The sequence below is a fragment of the Ranitomeya imitator genome, chromosome 8, assembly GCF_032444005.1.
Source record: "Ranitomeya imitator isolate aRanImi1 chromosome 8, aRanImi1.pri, whole genome shotgun sequence".
NCBI lineage: Eukaryota > Metazoa > Chordata > Amphibia > Anura > Dendrobatidae > Ranitomeya > Ranitomeya imitator.
Genome location: NC_091289.1, coordinates 62,765,798 through 62,791,560, shown reverse-complemented (window position 1 = coordinate 62,791,560; position 25,763 = coordinate 62,765,798). Strand labels below are relative to the sequence as shown.

The window sequence follows — 25,763 nt, the reverse complement described above, 5'->3', positions numbered from 1 at the left end:
CCGAGCTTTCTGCAGACGTGTCTGCTCTAGGTGAGTGTGCTCTCCCCTCTACTCCTCTCAATATTCATAGATGGACCGCCTCCTAAGGACTGAAGCTCTTCTCGGATCATGAGACGAATCTCATTCATTTTGACCGATCCCTCCTGCTGCAAGGCGTTATACAACTTAGACACAATTTCTTTATGTAGGAATCAGGTAGGGGCTCGGTACATATCGCACACTGCTTGTGCTTAGACTTTCCCATCCTTTTTGCCTATAAAAAACACAAGCAGAAGAGACTACCATAAGCTTCTATGAAGCGTTCTATACATTCACCGGGGACTTTATTTATATACCGGCTGCCAGGTTGTTTGATCAGCCTGGGGTGTAGAATGGGATGACTTTCACCACATCCACTGCACAGGAATACTATGGCGTCCACACAGGAAACGCTAGTCTGACCCCCGCGCCCCCGGAAGTTCAAACATCCACTTCCGGGACCCCCACCATACTGCGCATGCGCCTCCATGATCCATGCGGCTGAAGACACTGCTACTGAGGAGGTAAGCGCCCCTGCAGCTACCCTGCGCCGGTCTCAGCACTCAGCTCGTGCACCATCCAGAACTGCATCGCTATCCTGGGAACAACGCCGCTAGCTACTGGCAGCAGGATCGCACAGAGGGGGTAAGTGCTGCTTTCCACAGCTCCCATACAGCAGCCACTTACCGGCTTATGAGGGGAATCCTGTGACCATGCAGTGGAGCATTTCAACAGTGTCCCAGCAGGGAGACTGTTGCCATATAAGCATCCAATCTGATGCGACCAGAAGAGGAGGGAGCCAACAGGAACATTCCCCTGTCTCTGATACTCGGTCTGGAGCCCCTGCCGCACAGCAGTCGTACAGGCGGCAATCCAGGCGAGCTTTCCTCTTCATAAATAACTTGCAGGGATTCTCTTTGAGGGTTCCCATCTAGGAACAGGAAACCAAGTGAGGAGCGAGGGGGGACCGCCCCTTTTATCTCTCTGTAGGTTTCCTGTTCCTAGGGGCGGATCCCCTCTCTAGTGGGTGCTGTCGTGGCAAATAGAAAAACAATCTCTGAGCAGTCAAATACTCGGAGGTCACCCGAGCATGCTCGGGAAAACCCCAGCAAGGAGTACACTCGATCACTAGCAAAGATACATCCATTTACTTACAGGTTTAGGATACCCTTGTCCATTTTTAAAACTTTGAATAAAAGCTATGGTAAAGCAGGCACAGATCACCTGTGCCAATTACCAGGTCAGACATCTTAGCATTAGGACAGAAGTCACCATTGAACCACTGAATGTAAAGCATCTTACAAACATGCTTGAACAAAGGAGTAAGGAAAAGTAGCATCATTACCTGCTGGGCTTGGGTCAAGATCACAAGTTCACTCGGAAATCATAGAAAAAGCTTTTTAATTGAACCGTTTGTGGAATCAAAATTATCAGTGCCACAAAAGAACATAACTACTAAATGCAATATGTCCAATCACGGTTTAATTTATCAACTCTGCTCTGAAATGAAATACTTCTTGTAATGCAGCACGAGTCATTTTAACCTCACAGACTGGAGAGCGTTACAGCAGCATGATTAGTTGAGCAGATAACAAAACGGTCAATAAATATAAGAAATGTTAGGATGACACCACGCAAGAGCTGTAACAGCATTGGAGATCCCACAATAAAGAAAATCTTAAACAGATTTTATATATATTTTTTAAAACGGCCTGGATAAGGAAGCAGTGTAAGTGCTATTCATTTAAGTGTCTGACACATTGTTACGGTTAACCATTCTGAGAACGAACAGTCAGTAAGTGGCAAAGGAAATTTTTGGGTCGAAAGTGCATCTACTTCTGGAGCTCTTTCATGCGGTTCAGAGCGCTGCCGGCCTGGAACCATTCAATCTGTGTCTCATTGAAGGTGTGGTTCAGTAGAATATTCTCCTGGCTTCCGTTCTGATGAGTGATGATACATTTTACAGGCTGCAATGAGAGAAGCAGACAATAAGGAATTCTAATAGAAATTGAGAGTATTGACAAGGTTTATGAATCCCAAGTGTTTATTAACCCCTTCCCAACATGTGATATAAATATTACATGTCTGTAGGGAGCCAAGCTCCCAAGCCCACTCCATACAACCGCAGCCTATATACATGGAGTACAAACGGTTGTAGCTGGCACCGGCCTCTAACAGCAGCCAACTGAATGAGCTTTGATCAGAAACAGCATCATCCAAGTAGGTAAGTGACAATGCATAGCAGTATATTTCTGCTAGAATAATTACCTTTCCAGGTGCCAAGTCCTTAAGGCCGGCCAGTGTGATTTTGTCTTCAGGATGAATTTTATCATAATCAGCTGGGTCAGAGAATGTTAGAGGCAGAAGTCCTTGCTTTTTAAGGTTGGTTTCTGAAATATAGTTCTAGTATTAGCGTACTGTTAGGGTATGTGCACACCTAGAATGGTCCACTGCGGATTTTTCCGCAGATTTGATAAATCCGCAGGGCAAAAACACTGCGCTTTTCCTGCGGATTTATTGCAGATTTACCACGGTTTTTGTGCAGATGCCAATGCGGTTTTCTATTATGGAGCAGGTGTAAAACCGCTGCGGATTCCGCACAAAGAATTGACATGCTGCGGAATGTAAACCGCTGCGTTTCTGCATGGTTTTTTCTGCAGCATGTGCACTGTGGATTGCGTTTCCCATAGGTTTACATTGTACTGTAAACGCATGGGAAACTGCTCCGGACCCGCAGATGCTGAAACGCTGCGGATCCACAGCAAAATAAGCAACGTGTGAACATAGCCTTAAAGAGAAAACAACCATAACTGCACTCCATTTACCATGAATTCTTGCAAAGCTCTTGGTAATTATGGCTCTTCCTCCCAAATGCCTTGGTTCTAGGGCTGCATGCTCTCTACTAGATCCTTCCCCATAGTTCTCATCGCCGATTACAACCCATTTAATTCCATGTGCCTGCAAAAGGTAAGAAACCATTAAAAATAGAAGCCACATCAGAAACGTGCACCTGCCCCGAGAGATGCATGCTTAGATATTCCGTGTAGCCCCCTACAAGTCCTGCTTTAGGGGCTGTAAGAAGGAGTTAAATATCTGTAGACATAAGTATATAATTAACAGTGTTATCTCTCTCCAGAATAAAATAGTTATTAGTGATGAGGGAGTGTACTCGTTGCTCGGGTTTTCCCGAGCACGTTCGGGTGATCTCCGAGTATTTATTAGTGTTCAGAGATTTAGTTATCACGGCAGCTGAATCATTTACAGCTACTAGCCAGGCTGAGAACATGTGGGGGTTGCCTGGTTGCTAGGGAATCCCCACATGTAATCAAGCTGGCTAATAGCTGTAAATCATTCAAATTCGGCGATGAAAACTAAATCTCCGAACACTAACAAATCCTCGGAGGTCACACGAGCGTGCTCGGGAAAACCCAAGGAACGAGTATACTCGCTCATCACTAATAGTCACACTTATTTTTGATAACGGTCTGCAAGAAGACAAAAGCCCCAAAGTCAAAATATTTGGCATTTTCACGTCAGTTTTGGGCAGCTACACCAAAATGGGCTGAGTTGGGGCAGGGTATGACTACACATCCTTGTCAAACTACAAAAGTAGCGGTGTCTTACACCGGAGGTGGTACTCCACATCAATCACTGGAGCAACTCTACTGGCAAGGCACATCTTTCCTACACAACCCTCAATAAGACTGGTCCACAAAATGTAAGTCTCCATGAATCTGTGCCATATTGTCCCTGGTTTCTTCCCATTTGCGTTGCTATAGCAAACAGGTAAAGGTGAAAGCCCTGATGTAGTTTGCTCATCTCCAGCATAATCTCAAAATGGGCATACGTGAGATTGTAATACTTCCCAGTCTTTCATGGCAAAATTCCATGTGTGAAATCATTCTTCCATGCATTTGTAATCAGTTAACAGTCACTGCTATCGTTTCAAGGAAGAAGGATTTCTTTTTACCCTCGAAAACCATAGAATGTGATATAGTCCTAAACTGACTTTTCATTGTCATGTTTAGTAAACCAATACATTGGCAAAGATTTACTTGAGACCATGTTAAATATCTCCGTGAGATAATGATCGAGTATGAGAAACCAGAAATAGGTCCTGCAGCATTTTTCCTTTGCATACAGTTATCAAGAGATCCTGACAAGATGAACTAGAGGTCTGAGGTCAGTATCCCATGCTAAGGGGTTTAACAGTCACATTCAAACAATATTTGACATTGGCAGTGAAAATGAGTCGTTATTGTGACAGTGTACAACACTTCTGCCATGTAGATTAGTTTGCCATCTGAACAGTAAGGGCACAGACTCACAACCAATTCATTAGTGTGCAGAGCTGAATTTACATTCATTAGGTGTCTGAAAGCATCTCGAAGGATGGCCCACATTGTACATGTAATAAACTGTGGAAGCTTGAGACCCAATATCTGAGATGGAAAGGAGGGAATTGGTGCATCAAGGGACATGTGGAAGTAGCCTAGTTTCTCACACCTTGTATGGAACTACAAAAACCATTACCTTGTAGTAGCGAGCCGTGTCAGGAATTGGTCCATATTCCTGAGTTGCAATATTTTTCACGCTATTGGCTTTGTTGTTCTCTATGTTGATGGCACCAATCAGTAAGTTATTAGAAATGTTGTCCAAGTGACCTCTAAATTTCAACCAGGGTCCAGCTGCAGAAATGTGATCTGTTGTACACTTGCCTTTTACCTGCCATGAAAGCACAGAATAAGAATCTCATACTTGCTTCATGATTAGATACAAGTTGCCTAGTAACTAGAGTATGCGTAAAGGTTGCCATGTTTTACCTTTATAAGAATCTGCATGTTTTCCAAATCTTTTCTATCCCACCTGTCAAAAGGCTCGAGAAGCTGCAGGCGCTGGCTTGTGGTGCTCACATCTACACGCTCACCACTTCCATCTTTAGGTGGGTACTGGTAGGTGTCCTGACCTGGATCAAAACTCTAACACAAGAGCAGATATAATGGAAAATGTGATCTTTACTACAGAGTATTATCCAGGAGATCAAAAGAGCACATCTTTAACCCATTAGTGATAAGGATTTTTAAATCTGTCACTGTGGTAATAACTCTAGAACGCTTCAATCGATCCCACTTATTGAGACATTTTTCATGACACATTGCACTAGGTTAGTAGTAAATTTGGGTCAATAGGTTTTGCGCTTATTAAAATCAAATTTGACTAATTTAAAAAGATGTTGCAGTTTTCAAACATCCCTTTAATCCAGAAAGTCTCAGCACATAAAACCATTAATCAATAACATTTCCCTCATGTCTTCTGTACATCAGCACCATTAGTAAAAGGTTCTTGTACTTTGTTAGGATGTTAGAAGCTTTAACATTGTAGCAGCAATTTCATTTTTTCAAAGAAATTTACAAAAACCTTAATGTTTTCGAAAGGACCTATTCAAATTTGAAGTGACCTTGGAGTGTTAAAGGGGGTTCTATCTATCTAAACAAAAAACAATACCATTTTAAAAACCACCCCTCACCATATTCAAAACTGCTGTCAGGTAGTTTAACCCTTCAGGTGAAAAACAAGGCAATTAGCCTTACATTCCTTGGAGGCAACCTAAGTGAATACTCACAGATTTTGGCAGCTCATCTGCATCTGGTGCTTCCAACTTGAATTTCTTTCCATCGGCACCAGTGAGAAAATCTTTTTCTGGGTCAAACTTTAGGGTTCCCGCAATTGACAAAGCTGTGACTATCTAGAAGACAAAAAAAAAAGTCCCAAAAATGTTAACTTTATGACATTTAAAGTTCAATCTTATTTTCAATTAACTTCTCAGAATATTGGTGATCGTGACATACAAGTCAGATACTGTAGTGCTCCTCGTGAACACACAGACACGGCAGTTTTCTACACACAGCTATAATTTTGAGCCTTCCATGAGATAGTGGGAAGAGACTAGTTTCTTTGATGACGCCCATACACCCAAGCCTGACTCATTACAGAAACCAGACATTGGATGTACCAGTAAGTTCAATCTCAGGAAGGGGTTAAATAGAGAACTTGATAGAAAGAGAACCACATGAGAATGCATATGTACTATATGCACTAGTATAATTCAAACTAGACCAATGCTTTACATATCAATACTTAACTAAGTGAATCAACATTTAGGCCATGTTCACACGTTGCGTCTGGTCCCTGCGGGTTCTCCCGCAGCGGATTTGATAAATCTGCAGGGCAAAACCGCTGCGGTTATCCCTGCAGATTTATCACGTTTTGTCCTTTGGTTTCCGCTGCGGATTTCCTACTATTGATGCTGCATATGCATATGCAGCATCAATAGTAATGTTAAAAATAAAAAATAATGATATACTCACCCTCTGACGTCCCGATCTCCTTGGAGCTGCAGGCGGCGGCCCGGTTCCAAAAATGCTGTGCGAGAATGACCTTCGTGACGTCACGGTCATGTGACCGCAACGTCACCGCAGGCCCTGCTCGCACAGCAACCCTGCAGCGCTGAGAGGTGAGTATAACATTTTTTATTTTAATTCTTTTTTTAACCACAAATATGGTTCCCGGGGCCTGGAGGAGAGTCTCCTCTCCTCCACCCCGGGTATAACCCGCACATTATCCGCTTACTTCCCGCATGGTGGGCACAGCCCCATGCGGGAAGTAAGCGGATCAATGCATTTCTATGGGTGCAGAATCGCTGCGATTCTGCACAAAGAAGTGACATGCTGCGGGTTATAAACCGCTGCGTTTCTGCGCGGTTTTTCCCGCAGCATGTGCACAGCTGTTTGCGGTTTCCATAGGGTTTACAGGTTACTGTAAACGCAATGGAAACTGCTGCGGACCCGCAGCATCAAAATCGCCGCGGTTCCGCGGTAAAAACCGCAAAGTGTGCACATAGCCTAAGGCTACATGCAGACACTGGTCGAGCAACTGCAAGTCTCAAATCGTACGACCAAGCATCCTAGTGCACACAAGAGTCATTAAACATACACACAATCATTAAATGTAATGTGACAATGTCACTACATTCACACTGGGGAATTTAAGACCACCATTCTGTTAACTGATGGGACCTCCAGTAGTTGGGCCACAGTGATCATACAATTTCCACCAACCCCCAATTGTGTAGACTTACGGAATACGTGGTTTATGAGATAACCCCTTTTACAATCATCAACTTCTGTAGAGCAGAACACAGCCTGCGATCCACCACATTTATGCTTCCTGCAAATAAATACCTCTGGCGATGTGACAAATGCATGAGTCTCAGGATTTGCATCATTCCTTCCAGTGAAGTTTCTGTTGTATGAGGTGACAATCGTGTTCTTTTCACCCTTTTTAATATCCTTCCTGCATAAAAGATATACTAAATCAACTACTGCTCTTTAGGGCTTGTTTCCATTTGCGAGAAACACGTCCGTGTCTCGCATGTGGAAACGAAGCTCTGGCGCCGGCACTCCGGAGCGGAGCGTGCGGCCGCATAGCAACACATGCAGCCGCACGCTCCGCTCCGGAGTGCCGGCGCCAGAGCTTAGTTTCCACATGCAAGACACGGACATGTTTCTCGCAAATGGAAACAAGCCCTTATATGGACAATTGCCAGGAAATGGTCTGAAGTCAACATACCTGTCCCATTGACCAATACAGGGCCCACAGGCATTGGCAAGTACTACACCACCCACATCACGAAGAACGGCAGCCTATAAATTAAGAGAAACGACAACTAATCTTGAGAATGAGAATTTAATCCCGGCACTACATTTTTCAGTGTTCTTAAGCTTCCAGAGGACAAACATTAAATTATGTTGCTTTTACTAATGTCATTTCCCCAAGGTGAAAACTAGAAGGTAAATAATATTTACAGCAATACTATCTAACAAATTGCAGCATTCTGCAGATAGAAGATGAGCCAATACTTACATATCCGTCTCGCTCAATGGTGGCTCTGATCTGTTCAGAACCTGGAGTGATTGTAAACTGAGATTTGCATTTCAGTCCGTGCGCTAAGGCTTGCTTTGCTACAGCAGCTGCCCGGCCCATATCCTCATAGCTCGAGTTTGTACAGCTACCAATGAGACCTGGCAGTCACAGAGAACAGAGGTTACACAACAAATGCAGATTAATTACAAGATTTGTCACTCTTCTTACAGCATAACCTACCAACTCTGATATCCAAAGGCCATCCTTTCTGTTCTGCAACAGCTCCTACCTCAGATACAGGGTTTGCCAGGTCAGGGGTAAACGGTCCATTGATGTGAGGTTTTAGCTATGGAAGATAAAGTACAGTTCTTCAAATTTGCCAAAAAACATAAAATGCTACCATAGGAACAGAAAAGAGTTCAGAAGTCAATTTGTGTTTCTCAAACTCCTCACAGTGAATGACAGGCTGCGGTGCATGCAATCTGACATCAGTAACTGCTGAGTGCTGGGAGGGGAAGTTTAACACTAGAAGTCCCAGGAATTTCAAGATCCCCCCTGAAGTCCTGAGAGAGGGTCAAATGACCCTCAGTCCATAGTGACACCTTAATTAGCATCCTTTCATTTGTAAATGTGCTCTTGCCTGAGGAATCTGCAGGGGGGATTATCTAAGATAAGAGTGTGTAAACAGAATAAAGCCCCCGTCACACATAGCGAGATCGCTAGCGAGATCGCTGCTGAGTCACAAGTTTTGTGACGCAACAGCGACCTCAGTAGCGATCTCGCTATGTGTGACACGTAGCAGCGACCAGGCCCCTGCTGTGAGATCGCTGGTCGTGTCGGAATGGCCTGGGCCATTTTTTGATCGTTGAGGTCCCGCTGGGTAGCACACATCGCTGTGTTTGACACCATACAAACGACCTCGTTGACAGGACGTCCCATTGAATCGTCATGAAATAGCATTGTTGTACAGGTCGCCGCATCGCTGCTGCGTCGTTGGGGAGATCTCACTGTTTGACATCTCACCAGCGACCACATAGCGACGCAGCAACGATCCCTGACAGGTCGTATCGTTGTCGGGATCACTTAAGCGTCGCTATGTGTGACGGGGCCTTAATGCAAGCTATTCCTGAGTGTGGGGGTTGCTGCTCACAAGAAAAACCTATTTTGGTTTCTCCCTGAGTGTGGGGGAGAAACCTATTTTGTTCACAGGAAAGAAAATGGAGAGAAGGTACACCATTGAAGAGACATTGGAACTGATTCTGAGCAACACAAACCCTTCAGACTCAGATGGAGAAGACAGTCCTTCAACCGGCACATGTGGTGACACATGCCGTAGGCACGGACATACGGGACACATGTTCCCCTATGGCCCCATTCCGCACGAACTGTGTCTCTGTGTGGAGCACATGCGTGTCCGTCTGCTCCACACAGAGACATGTCCGTTGTTTTGCGGAAGCACGGACCGCTTTTTGCCGAAAACCTCCATGCACACAGATGTCATCCGTGTGACTTCCGTGTGCACGGACAACGGAGGAAAGTGAAAAGCCTAAAAATAAAGAATTTCATATTCACCTCAGTCCAGCGCTGACAGTTCCTCTCACTTCCGGTGCCGCTCATTAGGCTATGAATATTCACTTCACTGAGCCCAAGAGTGAACCAGAAGTGAGAGGAGAAGAGGCGTTGGAGGGAGGTGAGTATGTGGTGACAGCAGACAGCACTATCTGTGGATTCACGGATAGCACACGGACATCACCCACGGTGCACGGGGGCCAAAAGGGATCCTGTTCTGCTTGTTTCAAAAACGGACGGAACAGGATGCCAAAAAAGGCAGTGAGAGTTACCTATTTTATTTCCTGACTATCTTTTTTATTTTGAACCAAAACAAAATGCTTATTTGAAATTATTTATCTTGCAGATGAGGAGACTCCTCCTCTACCAAAAAAGAGAGCTCGGTTGGCGAGTGAGCCGACAGACCGCAAAAGATGGCACAGTGTGGCATGAAGTACAAGTGGGGAAACATCTCCATTTGACCCCAATAGAACCGTACCCTACAGATGGAGAGCCAAGTGCTAAGGCCAGACGAAGTGTCCAGAGTCGCCTTCCGAGCTTCCTCTGTTTTATCAGTCTTGACATGCTTCGTAGCATTGAAGAATGGACTACTCAACATGCACGTCACACGGAGCAGGTGGATTGGTTCATGTGTCTCCCGGAACTAATGGAATTTATTTCAGTCATTATCTTGCGGGGGGTGACCAAGATTCCATCACTACGTGACAGCTGGTCAGCAAACCTGGGAAACCCAAGGATCATTGCCACTATGACCCGAAACCGCAGAACTGTAACCACGGACCATTTCTTTACATCATTGTCCAATAACCCTAAACGTATCTTTGACACGTTCCAGTCCCTACTCAACCCAAGAGAGCAGGCCCCAACCACGGATCTCCGTGCTGACAATCTGGCCAATTACTTCAAAGAAAAAATTGACCACATTCGACAGGAAATCATCTCCCAATCTCTTCATACCATGCACTGTCCTCCCTCCCCCACGGCATCTAGTTCACTTTGAAGCAGTTACAGAAGAAGAAGTAAGCACGCTCCTTGCATCTTCTCGCCCGACCACTTGCACCAGTGACCCCATTCCGTCACATCTCCTCCAGTCCCTTTCCCCAGCTGTCACCTCTCACCTAACAAAAATATTCAACCTTTCCCTCACTTCCGGTATTTTTCCCTCCTCATTTAAGCATGCCATCATACATCCATTACTTAAAAAACCATCCCTCGATCAAAACTGTGCCGCTAATTATAGACCTGTCTCTAATCTTCCCTTCATCTCTAAACTCCTCGAACGCCTGGTCCACTCCCGTCTTACCCGCTATCTCTCAGATAACTCTTCTCGACCCTCTTCAATCTGGCTTCCGTTCTTTACACTCTACTGAAACTGCCCTCACTAAAGTCTCTAATGACCTACTAACAGCTAAATCTAATGGTCACTACTCCATGCTAATTCTCTTGGATCTCTCTGCAGCATTCGATACTGTGGATCATCAGCTCCTCCTCACTATGCTCCGCTCCATCGGCCTCAAGGACACCGTTCTCTCTTGGTTCTCCTCCTATCTCTCTGACCGATCCTTCACTGTATGTTTTGCTGGTTCCTCCTCCTCTCACCTTCCCCTTACTGTTGGGGTTCCTCAAGGATCAGTCCTAGGCCCCCTCCTCTTCTCTTTGTATACTGCCCCTATTGGACAAACAATCAGTAGATTTGGTTTCCAGTACCATCTCTATGCTGACGACACCCAATTATACACCTCTTCTCCTGTTGTCACGCCGACCTTTTTAGAAAACACCAGTGATTGTCTTACCGCTGTCTCTAACATCATGTCCTCCCTCTATCTGAAACTAAACCTGTCAAAAACTGAACTCCTCGTGTTTTCTCCCTCTACTAACCTACCTTTGCCTGACATTGCCATCTCCGTGTGCGGTTCCACCATTACTCCAAAGCAACATGCCCGCTGCCTTGGGGTCATCCTTGATTCTGACCTTTCATTCACCCCCCACATCCGATCACTGGCTCGCTCTTCTTACCTGCATCTCAAAAACATTTCTAGAATTCGCCCTTTTCTTACTTTCGACTCTGCAAAAACTCTTACTGTTTCACTTATTCATTCTCGTCTGGACTATTGTAACTCTCTACTAATCGGCCTCCCTCTTACCAAACTTTCCCCGCTCCAATCTGTCCTGAATGCTGCTGCCAGGATCATATTCCTCACCAACCGTTACACCAATGCCTCTACCTTGTGCCAGTCATTACACTGGCTACCCATCCATTCCAGAATCCAGTACAAAACTACTACCCTCATCCACAAAGCACTCCATGGCTCAGCACCACCCTACATCTCCTCTCTGGTCTCAGTCTACCACCCTACCCGTGCCCTCCGCTCCGCTAATGACCTCAGGTTAGCATCCTCAATAATCAGAACCTCCCACTCCCGTCTCCAAGACTTTACACGTGCTGCGCCGATTCTTTGGAATGCACTACCTAGGTTAATACGATTAATCCCCAATCCCCACAGTTTTAAGCGTACCCTAAAAACTCATTTGTTCAGACTGGCCTACCGCCTCAATGCATTAACCTAACGATCCCTGTGTGGTCTATTAACCCCTTCCCGACCTTTGACGCATACGCTGCGTCATGAAAGTCGGTGCCATTCCGACCCATGACGCAGCATATGCGTCATGGAAAGATCGCGTCCCTGCAGGCCGGGTGAAAGGGTTAACTCCCATTTCACCCGATCTGCAGGGACAGGGGGAGTGGTAGTTTAGCCCAGGGGGGGTGGCTTCACCCCCTCGTGGCTACGATCGCTCTGATTGGCTGTTGAAAGTGAAACTGCCAATCAGAGCGATTTGTAATATTTCACCTAAAAAACTGGTGAAATATTACAATCCAGCCATGGCCGATGCTGCAATATCATCGGCCATGGCTGGAAACACTTATGTGCACCCACCCCACCCCTCCGATCGCCCCCCCAGCCCCCCGATCTGTGGTCCGCTCCCCTCCGTCCTGTGCTCCGCTCCCCCGTCCTCCTGTCCGCTTCCCCGTGCACCAATCACACCCCCTGTGCTGCAATCAAACCCCCCCGCACTCCGATCCCCCCCCCGCACACCGATCCACCCCCCCCGCACAGCGATCCCTCACCCCGTGCTCCAATCCTTCCCCGTGCTCCAATCCTCCCTCCCGTGTTCCGATCCACCCCCCCCCCCGTGTTCCGATCCACCCCCCCCCCATGATCCGATCCACCCCCCCGTGCTCCGACGCCCCCCCCGTGCCCTGATCTCCCCCCCCTTATACTTACCTGGCCGCCCGAGGTCCGTCCGTCTTCTTTCCTGGGCGCCGCCATCTTCCAAAATGGCGGGCGCATGTGCAGTGCGCCCGCCGAATCTGCCGGCCGGCAGATTCGTTCCAGAGTGAATTTTGATCACTGAGATATATCCTATCTCAGTGATCAAAATAAAAAAAATAGTAAATGACCCCCCCCTTTGTCACCCCCATAGATAGGGACAATAAAAAAAATAAAGAATTTTTTTTTTTTTCACTAAGGTTGGGGTAAGAACTAGGGTTAGGGTTAGGGGTAGGGTTAGGGGTAGGGGTAGGGTTAGGGGTAGGGTTAGGGTTAGGGGTAGGGTTAGGGGTAGGGTTAGGGCTAGGGTTAGGGGTAGGGGTAGGGTTAGGGCTAGGGTTAGGGGTAGGGTTAGGGCTAGGGTTAGGGTTTCGGTATGTGCACACGTATTCTGGTCCTATGCGGATTTTTCCGCAGCGGATTTGAAAAATCCACAGTGCTAAACCGCTGCCGATTTATCGTGGATTTACCGCGGTTTTTCTGCGCATTTCACTGCGGTTTTACAACTGCGATTTTCTATTGGAGCAGTTCTAAAACCGCTGCGGAATCCGCAGAAAGAAGTGACATGCTGCGGAATGTAAACCGCTGCGTTTCCGTGCAGTTTTTCCGCAGCATGTGTACAGCGATTTTTGGTTCCCATAGGTTCACATTGAACTGTACACTCATGGGAAACTGCTGCGGATCCGCAGCGTTTTCCGCAGCGTGTGCACATACCTTTAGAATTAGGCTATGTGCACACGGTGCGGATTGGCCGCTGCGGATTCGCAGCAGTGTTCCATCGGGTTTACAGTACCATGTAAACATATGGAAAACCAAATCCGCTGTGCCCATGGTGCAGAAAATACCGCGCGGGAACGCTGCGTTGTATTTTCCGCAGCATGCCAATTCTTTGTGCGGATTCCGCAGCGTTTTACACCTGTTCCTCAATAGGAATCCACAGGTGAAATCCGCACAAAAAACACTGGAAATCCACGGTAAATCCACAGGTAAAACGCAGTGCCTTTTACCCGCGGATTTTTCAAAAATGATGCTGAAAAATCTCATACGAATCCGCAACGTTGGCACATAGCCTTAGAGTTGGGTTGGAATTAGGGTTGTGGTTAGGGTTAGGGGTGTGTTGGGGTTAGGGTTGTGGTTAGGGGTGTGTTGGGGTTAGGGTTGTGATTAGGGTTACGGCTACAGTTGGGATAAGGGTTAGGGGTGTGTTGGAGGTAGAATTGAGGGGTTTCCACTGTTTAGGCACTTCAGGGGGTCTCCAAACGCAACATGGCGCCACCATTGATTCCAGCCAATCTTGTATTCAAAAATTCAAATGGTGCTCCCTCACTTCCGAACCCCGACGTGTGCCCAAACAGTGGTTTACCCCCACATATGGGGTACCAGCATACTCAGGACAAACTGCGCAACAATTACTGGGGTCCAATTTCTCCTGTTACCCTTGAGAAAATAAAAAATTGCTTGCTAAAACATCATTTTTGAGGAAAGAAAAATGATTTTTTATTTTCACGGCTCTGCGTTGTAAACGTCTGTGAAGCACTTGGGGGTTCAAAGTGCTCACCACATATCTAGATAAGTTCCTTGGGGGGTCTAGTTTCCAAAATGGGCTCACTTGTGGGGGGTTTCTACTGTTTAGGCACACCAGGGGCTCTGCAAACGCAACGTGACGCCCGCAGACCATTCCATCAAAGTCTGCATTTCAAAAGTCACTACTTCCCTTCTGAGCCCCCACGTGTGCCCAAACAGTGGTTTACCCCCACACATGGGGCATCAGCGTACTCAGGAGAAACTGGACAACAACTTTTGCGGTCCAATTTCTCCTGTAACCCTTGGGAAAATAAAAAATTCTGGGCTAAAAAATTATTTTTGAGGAAAGAAAACGTATTTATTATTTTCACGGCTCTGCGTTATAAACTTCTGTAAAGCACTTGGGGGTTGAAAGTGCTCACCACACATCTAGATAAGTTCCTTTGGGGGTCTAGTTTCCAAAATGGGGTCACTTGTGGGGGGTTTCTACTGTTTAGGCACACCAGGGGCTCTGCAAACGCAATGTGACGCCCGCAGACCATTCCATCAAAGTCTGCATTTCAAAAGTCACTACTTCCCTTCTGAGCCCCCACGTGTGCCCAAACAGTGGTTTACCCCCACACATGGGGTATCAGCGTACTCAGGAGAAACTGGACAACAACTTTTGTGGTCCAATTTCTCCTGTAACCCTTGGTAAAATAAAAAATTCTGGGCTAAAAAATTATTTTTGAGGAAAGAAAACGTATTTATTATTTTCACTGCTCTGTGTTATGAACTTCTGTGAAGCACTTGGGGGTTCAAAGTGCTCACCTCACATCTAGATAAGTTCCTTTCGGGGTCTAGTTTCCAAAATGGGGTCACTTGTGGGGGGTTTCTACTGTTTAGCCACATCAGGGGCTCTGCAAACGCAACGTGACGCCCGCAGAGCATTCCATCAAAGTCTGCATTTCAAAACGTCACTACTTCACTTCCGAGCCCCAGCATGTGCCTAAACAGTGGTTTACCCCCACATATGGGGTATCAGCGTACTCAGGAGAAACTGGACAACAACTTTTGGGGTCAAATTTCTCCTGTTACCCTTGGGAAAATAAAAAATTGCGGGCTAAAATTCATTTTTGAGAAAATAATTTTTTTTTTTTATTTTCATGGCTCTGCGTTATAAACTTCTGTGAAGCACTTGAGGGTTCAAAGTGCTCACCACACATCTAGATTAGTTCCTTTGGGGGTCTAGTTTCCAAAATGGGGTAATTTGTGGGGGATCTCCAATGTTTAGGCACACAGTGGCTCTCCAAACGCGACATGGTGTCCGCTAATGATTGGAGATAATTTTCCATTTAAAAAGCCAAATGGCGTGCCTTCCCTTCTGAGCCCTGCCGTGCGCCCAAACAGTGGTTTACCCCCACATATGGGGTATCTGCATACTCAGGACAAACTGGACAACAACATTTGTGGTCCAATTTCTCCTATTACCATTGGCAAAATAGGAAATTCCAGGCTAAAAAATCATTTTTGAGAAAAGAAAAATTATTTTTTATTTTCATGGCTCTGCATTATAAACTTCTGTGAAGCACCTGGGGGTTTAAAGTGCTCAGTATGCATCTAGATAAGTTCCTTGGGGGGTCTAGTTTCCAAAATGGGGTCACTTGTGGGGGAGCTCCATTGCATAGGCACACAGGGGCTCTCCAAATGCGACATGGTGTCCGCTAACAATTGGAGCTAATTTTCCATTCAAAAAGTTAAAAGGCGCGCCTTCCCTTCCGAGCCCTGCCGTGTGCCCAAACAGTGGTTTACCCCCACATATGAGGTATCGGCGTACTCGGGAGAAATTGCTCAACAAATTTTAGGATCCATTTTATCCTATTGCCCATGTGAAAATGAAAAAATTGAGGCGAAAATAAATTTTTTGTGAAAAAAAAGTACTTTTTCATTTTTACGGATCAATTTGTGAAGCACCTGAGGGTTTAAAGTGCTCACTAGGCATCTAGATAAGTTCCTTGGGGGGTCCAGTTTCCAAAATGGGGTCACTTGTGGGGGAGCTCCAATGTTTAAGCACACAGGGTCTCTCCAAACGCGACATGGTGTCCGCTATCGATGGAGATAATTTTTCATTCAAAAAGTCAAATGGCGCTCCTTCCCTTCCGAGCCTTACCATGTGCCCAAACAGTGGTTTACCCCCACATGTGAAGTATCGGTGTACTCAGGATAAATTGCCAAACAAATTTTAGGATCCATTTTATCCTGTTGTCCATGTGAAAATGAAAAAATTGAGGCTAAAAGAATTTTTTTGTGAAAAAAAAGTACTTTTTCATTTTTACGGATCAATTTGTGAAGCACCTGGGGGTTTAAAGGGCTCACTATGCATCTAGATAAGTTCCTTGGGGCGTCTAGTTTCCAAAATGGGGTCACTTGTGGGGGAGCTCCAATTTTTAGGCACACGGGGGCTCTCCAAATGTGATATGGTGTCCGCTAAAGAGTGCAGCCAATTTTTCATTCAAAAAGTCAAATGGCGCTCCTTCCCTTCCAAGCCCTGCCGTGCGCCCAAACAGTGGTTTACCCCCACATATGAGGTATCAGCGTACTCAGGACAAATTGGACAACAACGTACGTGGTTCAGTTTCTCCTTTTACCATTGGGAAAATAAAAAAATTGTTGCTGAAAAATCATTTTTGTGACTAAAAAGTTAAATGTTCATTTTTTCCTTCCATGTTGCTTCTGCTGCTGTGAAGCACCTGAAGGGTTAATAAACTTCTTGAATGTGGTTTTGTGCACCTTGAGGGGTGCAGTTTTTAGAATGGTGTCACTTTTGGGTATTTTCAGCCATATAGACCCCTCAAACTGACTTCAAATGTGAGGTGGTCCCTAAAAAAAATGGTTTTGTAAATTTCGTTGTAAAAATGAGAAATCGCTGGTCAAATTTTAACCCTTATAACTTCCTAGCAAAAAAAAATTTTGTTTCCAAAATTGTGCTGATGTAAAGTAGACGTGTGGGAAATGTTATTTATTAACTATTTTGTGTCACATAACTCTCTGGTTTAACAGAATAAAAATTCAAAATGTGAAAATTGCGAAATTTTCAAAATTTTCGCCAAATTTCCGTTTTTATCACAAATAAACACAGAATTTATTGACCTAAATTTACCACTAACATGAAGCCCAATATGTCACGAAAAAACAATCTCAGAACCGCTAGGATCCATTGAAGCGTTCCTGAGTTATTACCTCATGAAGGGACACTGGTCAGAATTGCAAAAAACGGCAAGGTCTTTAAGGTCAAAATAGGCTGGGTCATGAAGGGGTTAAAAAAAAAAAAAAAAAATCAGGTTCCTCGCATTATGTTCTCATTCACTTTATGCAGTTAATAGCCCTCTGTGTCGTTACTGCTACATACTTAGGCAATTAACTGGTTCATGCAGCTTAACATGAACACCCGAGCTTTACACTATGGCTGGTCCGAATAACTAAAGCAATTGTTACCATCCACCTCTCGTGTCTCCCCTTTTCCTCATAGTTTGTAAGCTTGCGAGCAGGGCCCTCATTCATCCTGGTATCGGTTTTGAACTGTATTTCTGTTATGCTGTAATGTCTATTGTCTGTACAAGTCCCCTCTATAATTTGTAAAGCGTTGCGGAATATGTTGGCACTATATAAATAAAAATTATTATTATATTATTATTGTCACTTGCACAACGACTGCTTAGCTGGGAAACCACTATCCTCGGCACAGTCAACAAGAGTCGCCGGGAAATTCCTCAATCCGCTAGACAGATGGACCGCACTGAATTCACCACTCAGGTGTTTTCAACCACTGGTGCCACACTGACAGTGTATGCACCCAAACGAAAGAAGGCAGTCTACATTCTCAGCAGCATGCAGAGCGTGGTTGAGACTGAGGATACCAACAAAAGGAAGCCAAACACGGTCACACAATACAACCACACAGTGCGGTGTGGATGTAATGGACCAAATGGTGCGGGAGTACAGCGTGCGTGCAGGAACACGGAGATGGCCAGTCGCCGTGTTCTACAACATGATTGACATGGCAGCACTCTATGCTCATGTACTTTATCAGGCATGCACTGGGGTGCTGGAGAGACGGGTGGACTTCCTGGTTGAGCTTGCAAAAGAGTTAGGTGGCTGTCATGTGACTGAAAAGAAGGCACACAAGGAGAAACTCCTTTGGCAACTTCCTTCCACACCCAGCCCTGGCAAAAGGGTGAAATGTCAGGTAAACCATCAATGCACGAACAATTGTGCAACTGAGAGATGTGTTGACTGCTACAAATACACGTGTGGCAAATGTACCAGGGACATACCCAGGCAGTGCCAGGTATGTTCCGACATGTTCAGACAGACTGCTGAGTGAGTGCTGAAATGCTAGTCACACAAGGACATGCCACTCACACACAGCCCCCTACTGCAGCCTATGGAAAATATGTGTGGAATTGTTTTATTCCTTGTATTTTTTTAACATTTTTATAACAAAAATAAAAAGCATCCTTTGATGCGTGCTCCTTTACTCCCCTACCCCCATGTATTTGTCTTTACCCTTTCCCCCCTCCCCTCTTCCCACTCCTCCACCAACATCCCTCCCTGTTGTATAATTTGATTATATTGTTTTCATGTTCACTGTTTTATCACATTTGTTTGGCCATGCCGCTTATACACTGCTCATCTTGAAAATGTGACTATTTGTTTGATGTTGGTGTGAAATAACCCTTTAGTGAAAAAAAAAATCTTATTGGTTTTTAAAAAAAAATTAAAAGCATCAAAACAAATAACAGTTGTTCTTTTGTATATTTTTCACACTAAAATTTTAGTCCTCTTGTGGGAATTTTTTTCGCGCCAAATTTGCACAAGAATGAACATGCTGCGATTTTTTTTCGTTAGTGTGATTGAGGCCTAAAGGTACAGTTACACGTTACGATCTCGTTGAGGATATCGTTTGAAAACGTCATGTGATCATGTCGTTCTCACATCGTTGCGTGTAACGTGAAGATATCGGACGAACACATCGTTGGATCGCTGATCGCAGATTTGAGGTCAGGATCTCAAATCTGACGATCCTCGTCCAATTATGTGTCAGAAGATGTGCAGCATCGTTCAGTGTAACGCTGAGATGAACGATTTTGGTGTAAATTCTCCTATTCCTGCCATTGTGAAAAATCGTTCTGCAAACGTTTGCAATGAGGCTAACTCGGAGCCAAAATTTACATCGTTAACAAGATAGTTGCATGTGACGCCTCTTGGACGATGTGAAACTGATTGCACGAACGATGTGATCACGTGACATTTCTAACTATATCGTCGACGAGATCGTAACATGTAACTGTACCTTTGACCGCTGTGGATCCGCAGCAGTTTCCCCTGAGTTTACAGTACAATGTAAACTTATGGGAAACAAAAAACACTGTGCACATGCTGCGGAAAAGCTGCGGATTACATTCCGCAGCATGTCACTTCTTTCCTGCGGATTTTCACCTGCTCCAATAGGAAACTGCAGATGAAAATCCGCAGAAGAAACCGCAGTAAAAAACGCGATAAATCCGCAGTAAAACCGCAACGGGTTTTCACTGCGGATTTTGGAATTCCGCTGCGGAAAAATCCGCAGTGGAATCCGCAAAGTGTGCACATAGCCTTAGACACAAATGCTTCTGGTCATTACTCACAGCTGTACCTTGCTCTAAAATTTCTAATTCTCTATTTAAAATATGTAAAAAATGATTAATTGTTTCAGCGCTTTTTTGCACAAATAATACTAAACTAAATACAATATGTATAGTCTTTACATTATCAAATACAATAAACTGAACAGAACTAACTTGAAACTTGAAACTACATGGGTAAGGCTACGTTCAGACTAGCGTTGTGCTAGTGTGCGTCGGGTTAGCGTCGGGCGACGCATGCGTCATGCGCCCCTATGTTTAACATGGGGGACGCATGCATTTTTGTTTGTTGCGTTGTGCAACGCATGCGTCTTTTTTGCCGCAAGCGTCGGACCAAGAAAACGCAACAAGTTGCATTTTTCTTGCGTCCAATTTTCGGCAAAAAACGACACAGCGGCGCACAACGCTAGTCTGAACGTAGCCTAAACTGGATGGAAAACAGCAAACAACCTCCTGTGGTGCAACAGTAATGGCCTTAATTATAGAACAAAAGACAGTGAATAGAGATAAGATAAGCTATAGATAAAATCCTTTAGGTCATTTGACCCTTCTATGGGTTTCAAAGGTAGAAATGTCAAATGACCCGTCTCTGGGACTTCTAGTGTTAAGGGGTTGTTCCAAGAACAAAGTGCATTTTAATTAATAGATCTTAGAATAAAAATTTCCACAACTGGGTGTGTAAAAACACACACAAAAACAAAAAACACATCCCCCGCCCCAAGATCTTATAAGCGTTCCCTTGTCCCCCACCTTCTGTTTCCAGAGCAGGCTTCCTAACCACATTGCTCGCTTTTCTGAGCGGTGCATTTGTGCAAAAGCCTCCTTTCTCTACATGCAAATAGTGATAACCCCGAACACTTCACAATGACAATAGCCGAAGAACCCGTCACCCAAGGACTAGTGTCTGCCTTTATAGCAATCGGGATGGAAGGAAATGCAGAGCCGTGAGCTGCTCCAGAGAAAACTCCTTTAAGACTGTCAAGTTTACACTGTCTAGAAGAAGAGGTGCACAATCTTTTTTGTACAGAGTGAGTTTGTGATTGTAACACTCCCAAGGGCTGCATAACATTTGAAGGGGTATTTTGATCAGAGGGAGAGAGAAACACACAAACATTTCTGAAACCTCTACTATGGTACACAGAGGGTCCTCAGCTCAAGATGATGGCATAAAGAGTGCAGCTATACCCATAGTTTCAGAGTTGCTAAACAGTCAGATGGCTAGGGGGCCACAAATTGTCATAGTGGGCCGCAGGTTTCTATTGTGCTTTAGTGACAAATTTAGGTCAATATTTGATGAAAATTAAGCATGTTTTTAAGCATACTTTTCATGCCCTTATAACAGATGGGCAGAGGGGGCCTTGTTGGGGAACCAATTACATTTCTGTGGTGTGAATGGTAAAATGAGCTAGCCTGTAAAGCTATGAGAGCATGTCTCTTAGATTAGTCCAAGAGATACTTGGAACTTAGGGTACCGTCACACTATACGATTTACCTACGATCACGACCAGCGATATGACCTGGCCGTGATCGTAGGTAAATCGTAGTGTGGTCGCTGGGGAGCTGTCACACAGACAGCTCTCCAGCGACCAACGATGCCGAGGTCCCTGGGTAACCAGGGTAAACATCGGGTAACTAAGCGCAGGACCGCGCTTAGTTACCCAATGTTTACCCTGGTTACAAGCGTAAAACTAAAAAAAAGCAAACAGCACATACTTACATTCTGGTGTCCGTCAGGTCCCTTGCAGTCTCTGCTTCCCGCACTGTGACTGCCGGCCGTAAAGTGAAAGTGAAAGCACAGCCGCTGTGCTCTGCTTTCACTTTACGGCCGGCAGTCACAGTGCGGGAAGCAGAGACGGCAAGGGACCTGACGGACACCGGAATGTAAGTATGTGCTGTTTGTTTTTTTTTAGTTTAACGCTTGTAACCAGGGTAAACATCGGGTAACTAAGCGCGGTCCTGCGCTTAGTTACCCGATGTTTACCCTGGTTACAAGCGAACGCATCGCTGGATCGCATCGCTAGATCGCTAGATCGGTGTCACACACACCGATCTAGCGATGACAGCGGGAGATCCAGCGATGAAAGAAACTTCTAAACGATCTGCTACGACGTACGATTCTCAGCAGGATCCCTGATCGCTGCTGCGTGTCAGACACAGCGATATCGTAACGATATCGCTGGAACGTCACGAATCGTACCGTCGTAGCGATCGAAATGTTATAGTGTGACGGTACCCTTACACTGGTGATTATAGGAAGGTTATATGGAGACAAAGTTGGGGAAAAAAACAACAAAAAAAAAAACACAACCATACACACCTCATCTAAATTTAGTTCAATCAATTGATCGTATTCAGCCCCCTGATCTGGTACCAAATCGTTCTTGAACTCCTCTGCTAGAGATGCGATTTCTGAAACGGGAATATAAAAAAAAAATTGGCAACGTTAATCCCTGCAAGTAGTAATTTTGCTGATCAGACTTTTGATTACAACCCATCCAATTTCAATGGCTACACATTGTTGTACTGCCAGTGTACTATAACTACAGCTTTGTGTGAGTAATACACCTTTAGCTGCCATTTACACTGTATTCCCATAGAATAGCAAAAGGCTGTTAAGTTAACATATTGAAGATTGGAGACATCCCTAAATTTACAGTGTCCCCCCATCACCTTTTAAATTCTGCATTATCATAAAAGATATTAGGCACACATTGCTAATAGAGGAGCAGTGTAGTACACAAGGTGGTAAGTGGAATATTGGATATTTAAAAGCTTCAGAACAAAGTATATGCACCCAGTCCGAAGACTTTTATAAAACAATTAAATTCATATAATAATGGGAATGACCCTACACAGTGTATAAAACAAAGTGATCAGCTCCCTCGAGCTCCTGGCGTCCTGAAGCATGGAACTCAAGGCACCACTTGTAGCAGAATATGAGGAGAGAAAATTAAAAAAAAAAAAAAAAGTGGTTCCAGCTTCTTTCAAATGCAAAATATTTATTTGAACATTTAAAAGGATTCAATAATCAGGATAGACATGGCAATGCTTTTAGAGCTCTAAGGGTATGTTTCCACGGTCAATATTTGCTGCGAATTGGACGCTGCGTACAGATAGAGTGTTCAAATGTTACAGCATAGTGGAGGGGATTTTATTAAATCCCGTCTCCACTATGTGTTCAGGGGCTTCCCTGCGTACACGCAAATGCGGCGAGTCTTTCTAGCATGTCAATTTATCTTGTGGAGATGCTCAGTCTCCGCAAGATAAATATTACAGTCCAATGTATAGGATGCGGTGATTCCGCATGGTTCAATTAACACATGCGGAATCACCGTGCGGACATGTGCTGCCTTTAAAGTGCTGCCAATACTGAACATGGAAACATACCCTTATCAAGAACGCAGGTTGTGCGTTTGAAACGCGTTGCCATTTCCTGGCATTTCCTATTAGGTATATACTCACCCTCGGATGCGCCCTGCTTCTTTCCGGCAGCCTTCCTTCCTAAGAATCAGCGCTTGCAGGACCTTGCGGTGACGTCACGGCTTCTGATTGGTCGCGCGAGCGGTCACATGGGCGGTCGCGCGACCAATCACAAGCCGCGACGTCACCGCAAGGTCCTGGAAGCGCCGATTCGAAGGAAGGAAGGTTCCCGGTTAGTACCAGGGCGCGTCAGAGGGTGAGTATAGCGATATTTTTTATTTTAATTCTTTATTTTACACTTAAATATGGATCGCAGGGCCTGAAGGAGAGTTTCCTCTCCTTCAGATCCTGGGAACCATCCAGGGATACCTTCCGATACTTGTGTCCCATTGACTTGTATTTGTATCGGTATCGGCGATATACGATATTTTTCGGGTATCGGCCGATACTATCCGATACTTTCAAGTATCGGACGGTATCGCTCAACACTAGTACGGTAGTAAACTGTACGTTGGAAAAAACAGGATTTTTGGTTGCTTACCGTAAAATCTGTTTCTTGGAGCCTCCATTGGGGGACACAGGAACCATAGGGTGTATGCTGCTGCCACTAGGAGGCTGACACTATGCAAATAAAAAAAGTTAGCTCCTCCTCTGCAGTGTACACCCCACCGACTGGCATTATACTCTTCAGTTAGTGAGAAAGCAGTAGGAGATAAACAACAAGGTTGAAAACCATAACCAGAAACTTGAGACCTGTAAACGTGAGAACAGTCATAGAACATAGAAATTGAGAAACATTGGGAGGGAGCTGTGTCCCCCAATGGAGGCTCCAAGAAACAGATTTTACGGTAAGCAACCAAAAATCCTGTTTTCTTTATCGCCTCTCATTGGGGGACACAGGAACCATGGGACGTCCCAAAGCAGTCCCTAGGGCGGGAAAAATAGACTTCCATCAGGCCAGAGGACTCACCCCTGCTGCCTGCAGGATCCTTCTGCCTAGGCCGGCGTCCGCCGAAGCATAGGTATGGCCCTTGTAAAATTTGGCGAACGTGTGGATGGAAGACCAAGTTGCCGCTTTGCAAAGCTGTAGGGCGGAAGCCCTGTGGTGCACTGCCCAGGAGGCGCCGACTGCCCGGGTAGAGTGAGCCTTAATCCCAGGAGGGGGCACTCTGTTCTTGACCCGGTAAGCCTCCAAAAAAATTGCCATTCTGATCCAGCGAGCAATAGTCGCTTTAGAAGCCGGTTGGCCTCTGCGCGTGCCATCAGGAATGACGAAAAAAAGAATCCGTCTTCCGGAAAGTGGACGTTCTGTCCAGATAGATCCTCACTGCCCTGACGAGGTCCGGCTTGTTCAACGATCGCTCCAGAGGATGAGTCGGAGCTGAACAAAAGGAAGGTAGAACGATGTCCTCGTTGAGGTGGAAGGTGGAAACCACCTTAGGAAGAAAAGAAGGTGGAGGCCGGAAGACCACCTTGTCCTGGCGAATGACCAAAAACGGAGGACGGCAAGACAGGGCCGCCAGCTCGGAAACGCCGCGAATAGACGTGATGGCCACAAGAAAGGGCACCTTCCAAGATAAAACCGATAGAGGAATCTCCCTAAGAGGTTCAAAGGGGGAAACCCTCAGAACGTCCAGTACCAGGTTTAAGTCCCCTGCGTCCACAAGGGCTCTGTACGGCGGGACAGCGTGGGCTACTCCTTGAAAGAAGGTCTTAACCTGTGGCCGAGAGGCCAAGCTCTTCTGAAAGCGGATGGCAAGCACAGAAACCTGGCCCTTTAGAGAGCTAAGAGCCAGGCCCGAATCCAGTCCTGCCTGAAGGAAGGCCAAAAGAGAAGGCAGGGAAAAAACCATAGGCGGAACGTGGTTGGATTCGCACCAACGGAAGTAAGCCTTCCAGGTACGGTAGTAGATCCTGGAAGACGAAGGCTTCCGAGCATAAATCATGGTGTGAATCACCCGGACTGAAAGGCCGGACGCTCTTAGAACCGCGGTCTCAACAGCCACGCCGTTAAACTGAGCGACCGAGAATTCGGGTGGCAGATCGGACCCTGGGACAGCAGATCGAGCCTGTCTGGAAGGCGCCAGGGAGCGTCCGCGAGAAGGTTGACGAGCTCCGCGAACCAAGCTCTCCTGGGCCAATCCGGGGCGATCAGGATGACCGACACCCCTTCCGCTTTGATCTTCAACCGTTTGGGAAGAAATGGAAGGGGTGGGAACAGGTAGGGCAGCTCGAACTGAGACCAAGGAATGGCCAGAGCATCGACGCCCACTGCGAGAGGATCGCAGGACCTGGAGACGAACTGCGGAACCTTCCT

At 45.6% G+C, this 25,763-nt stretch overlaps 1 protein-coding gene across 1 annotated transcript in view; it reads right to left on the bottom strand.

The window, feature by feature from the left end:
- Positions 1 to 1,402: 1,402 nt before the first annotated feature.
- Positions 1,403 to 25,763, bottom strand: part of ACO2 (aconitase 2) — a 62,637-nt gene continuing 38,276 nt past the window's right edge. The window contains exons 7-17 of the mRNA XM_069737028.1: positions 22,344 to 22,435; positions 8,182 to 8,287; positions 7,942 to 8,099; positions 7,648 to 7,721; positions 7,260 to 7,371; positions 5,642 to 5,764; positions 4,842 to 4,997; positions 4,552 to 4,743; positions 2,844 to 2,976; positions 2,287 to 2,408; positions 1,403 to 1,985 (exon numbers count right to left, since the gene is read on the bottom strand). Of these exons, the coding sequence (XP_069593129.1) occupies positions 1,851 to 1,985; positions 2,287 to 2,408; positions 2,844 to 2,976; positions 4,552 to 4,743; positions 4,842 to 4,997; positions 5,642 to 5,764; positions 7,260 to 7,371; positions 7,648 to 7,721; positions 7,942 to 8,099; positions 8,182 to 8,287; positions 22,344 to 22,435 (1,403 nt within the window). The 3' untranslated portion in view covers positions 1,403 to 1,850. The remainder of the gene's footprint in view (positions 1,986 to 2,286; positions 2,409 to 2,843; positions 2,977 to 4,551; positions 4,744 to 4,841; positions 4,998 to 5,641; positions 5,765 to 7,259; positions 7,372 to 7,647; positions 7,722 to 7,941; positions 8,100 to 8,181; positions 8,288 to 22,343; positions 22,436 to 25,763) is intronic.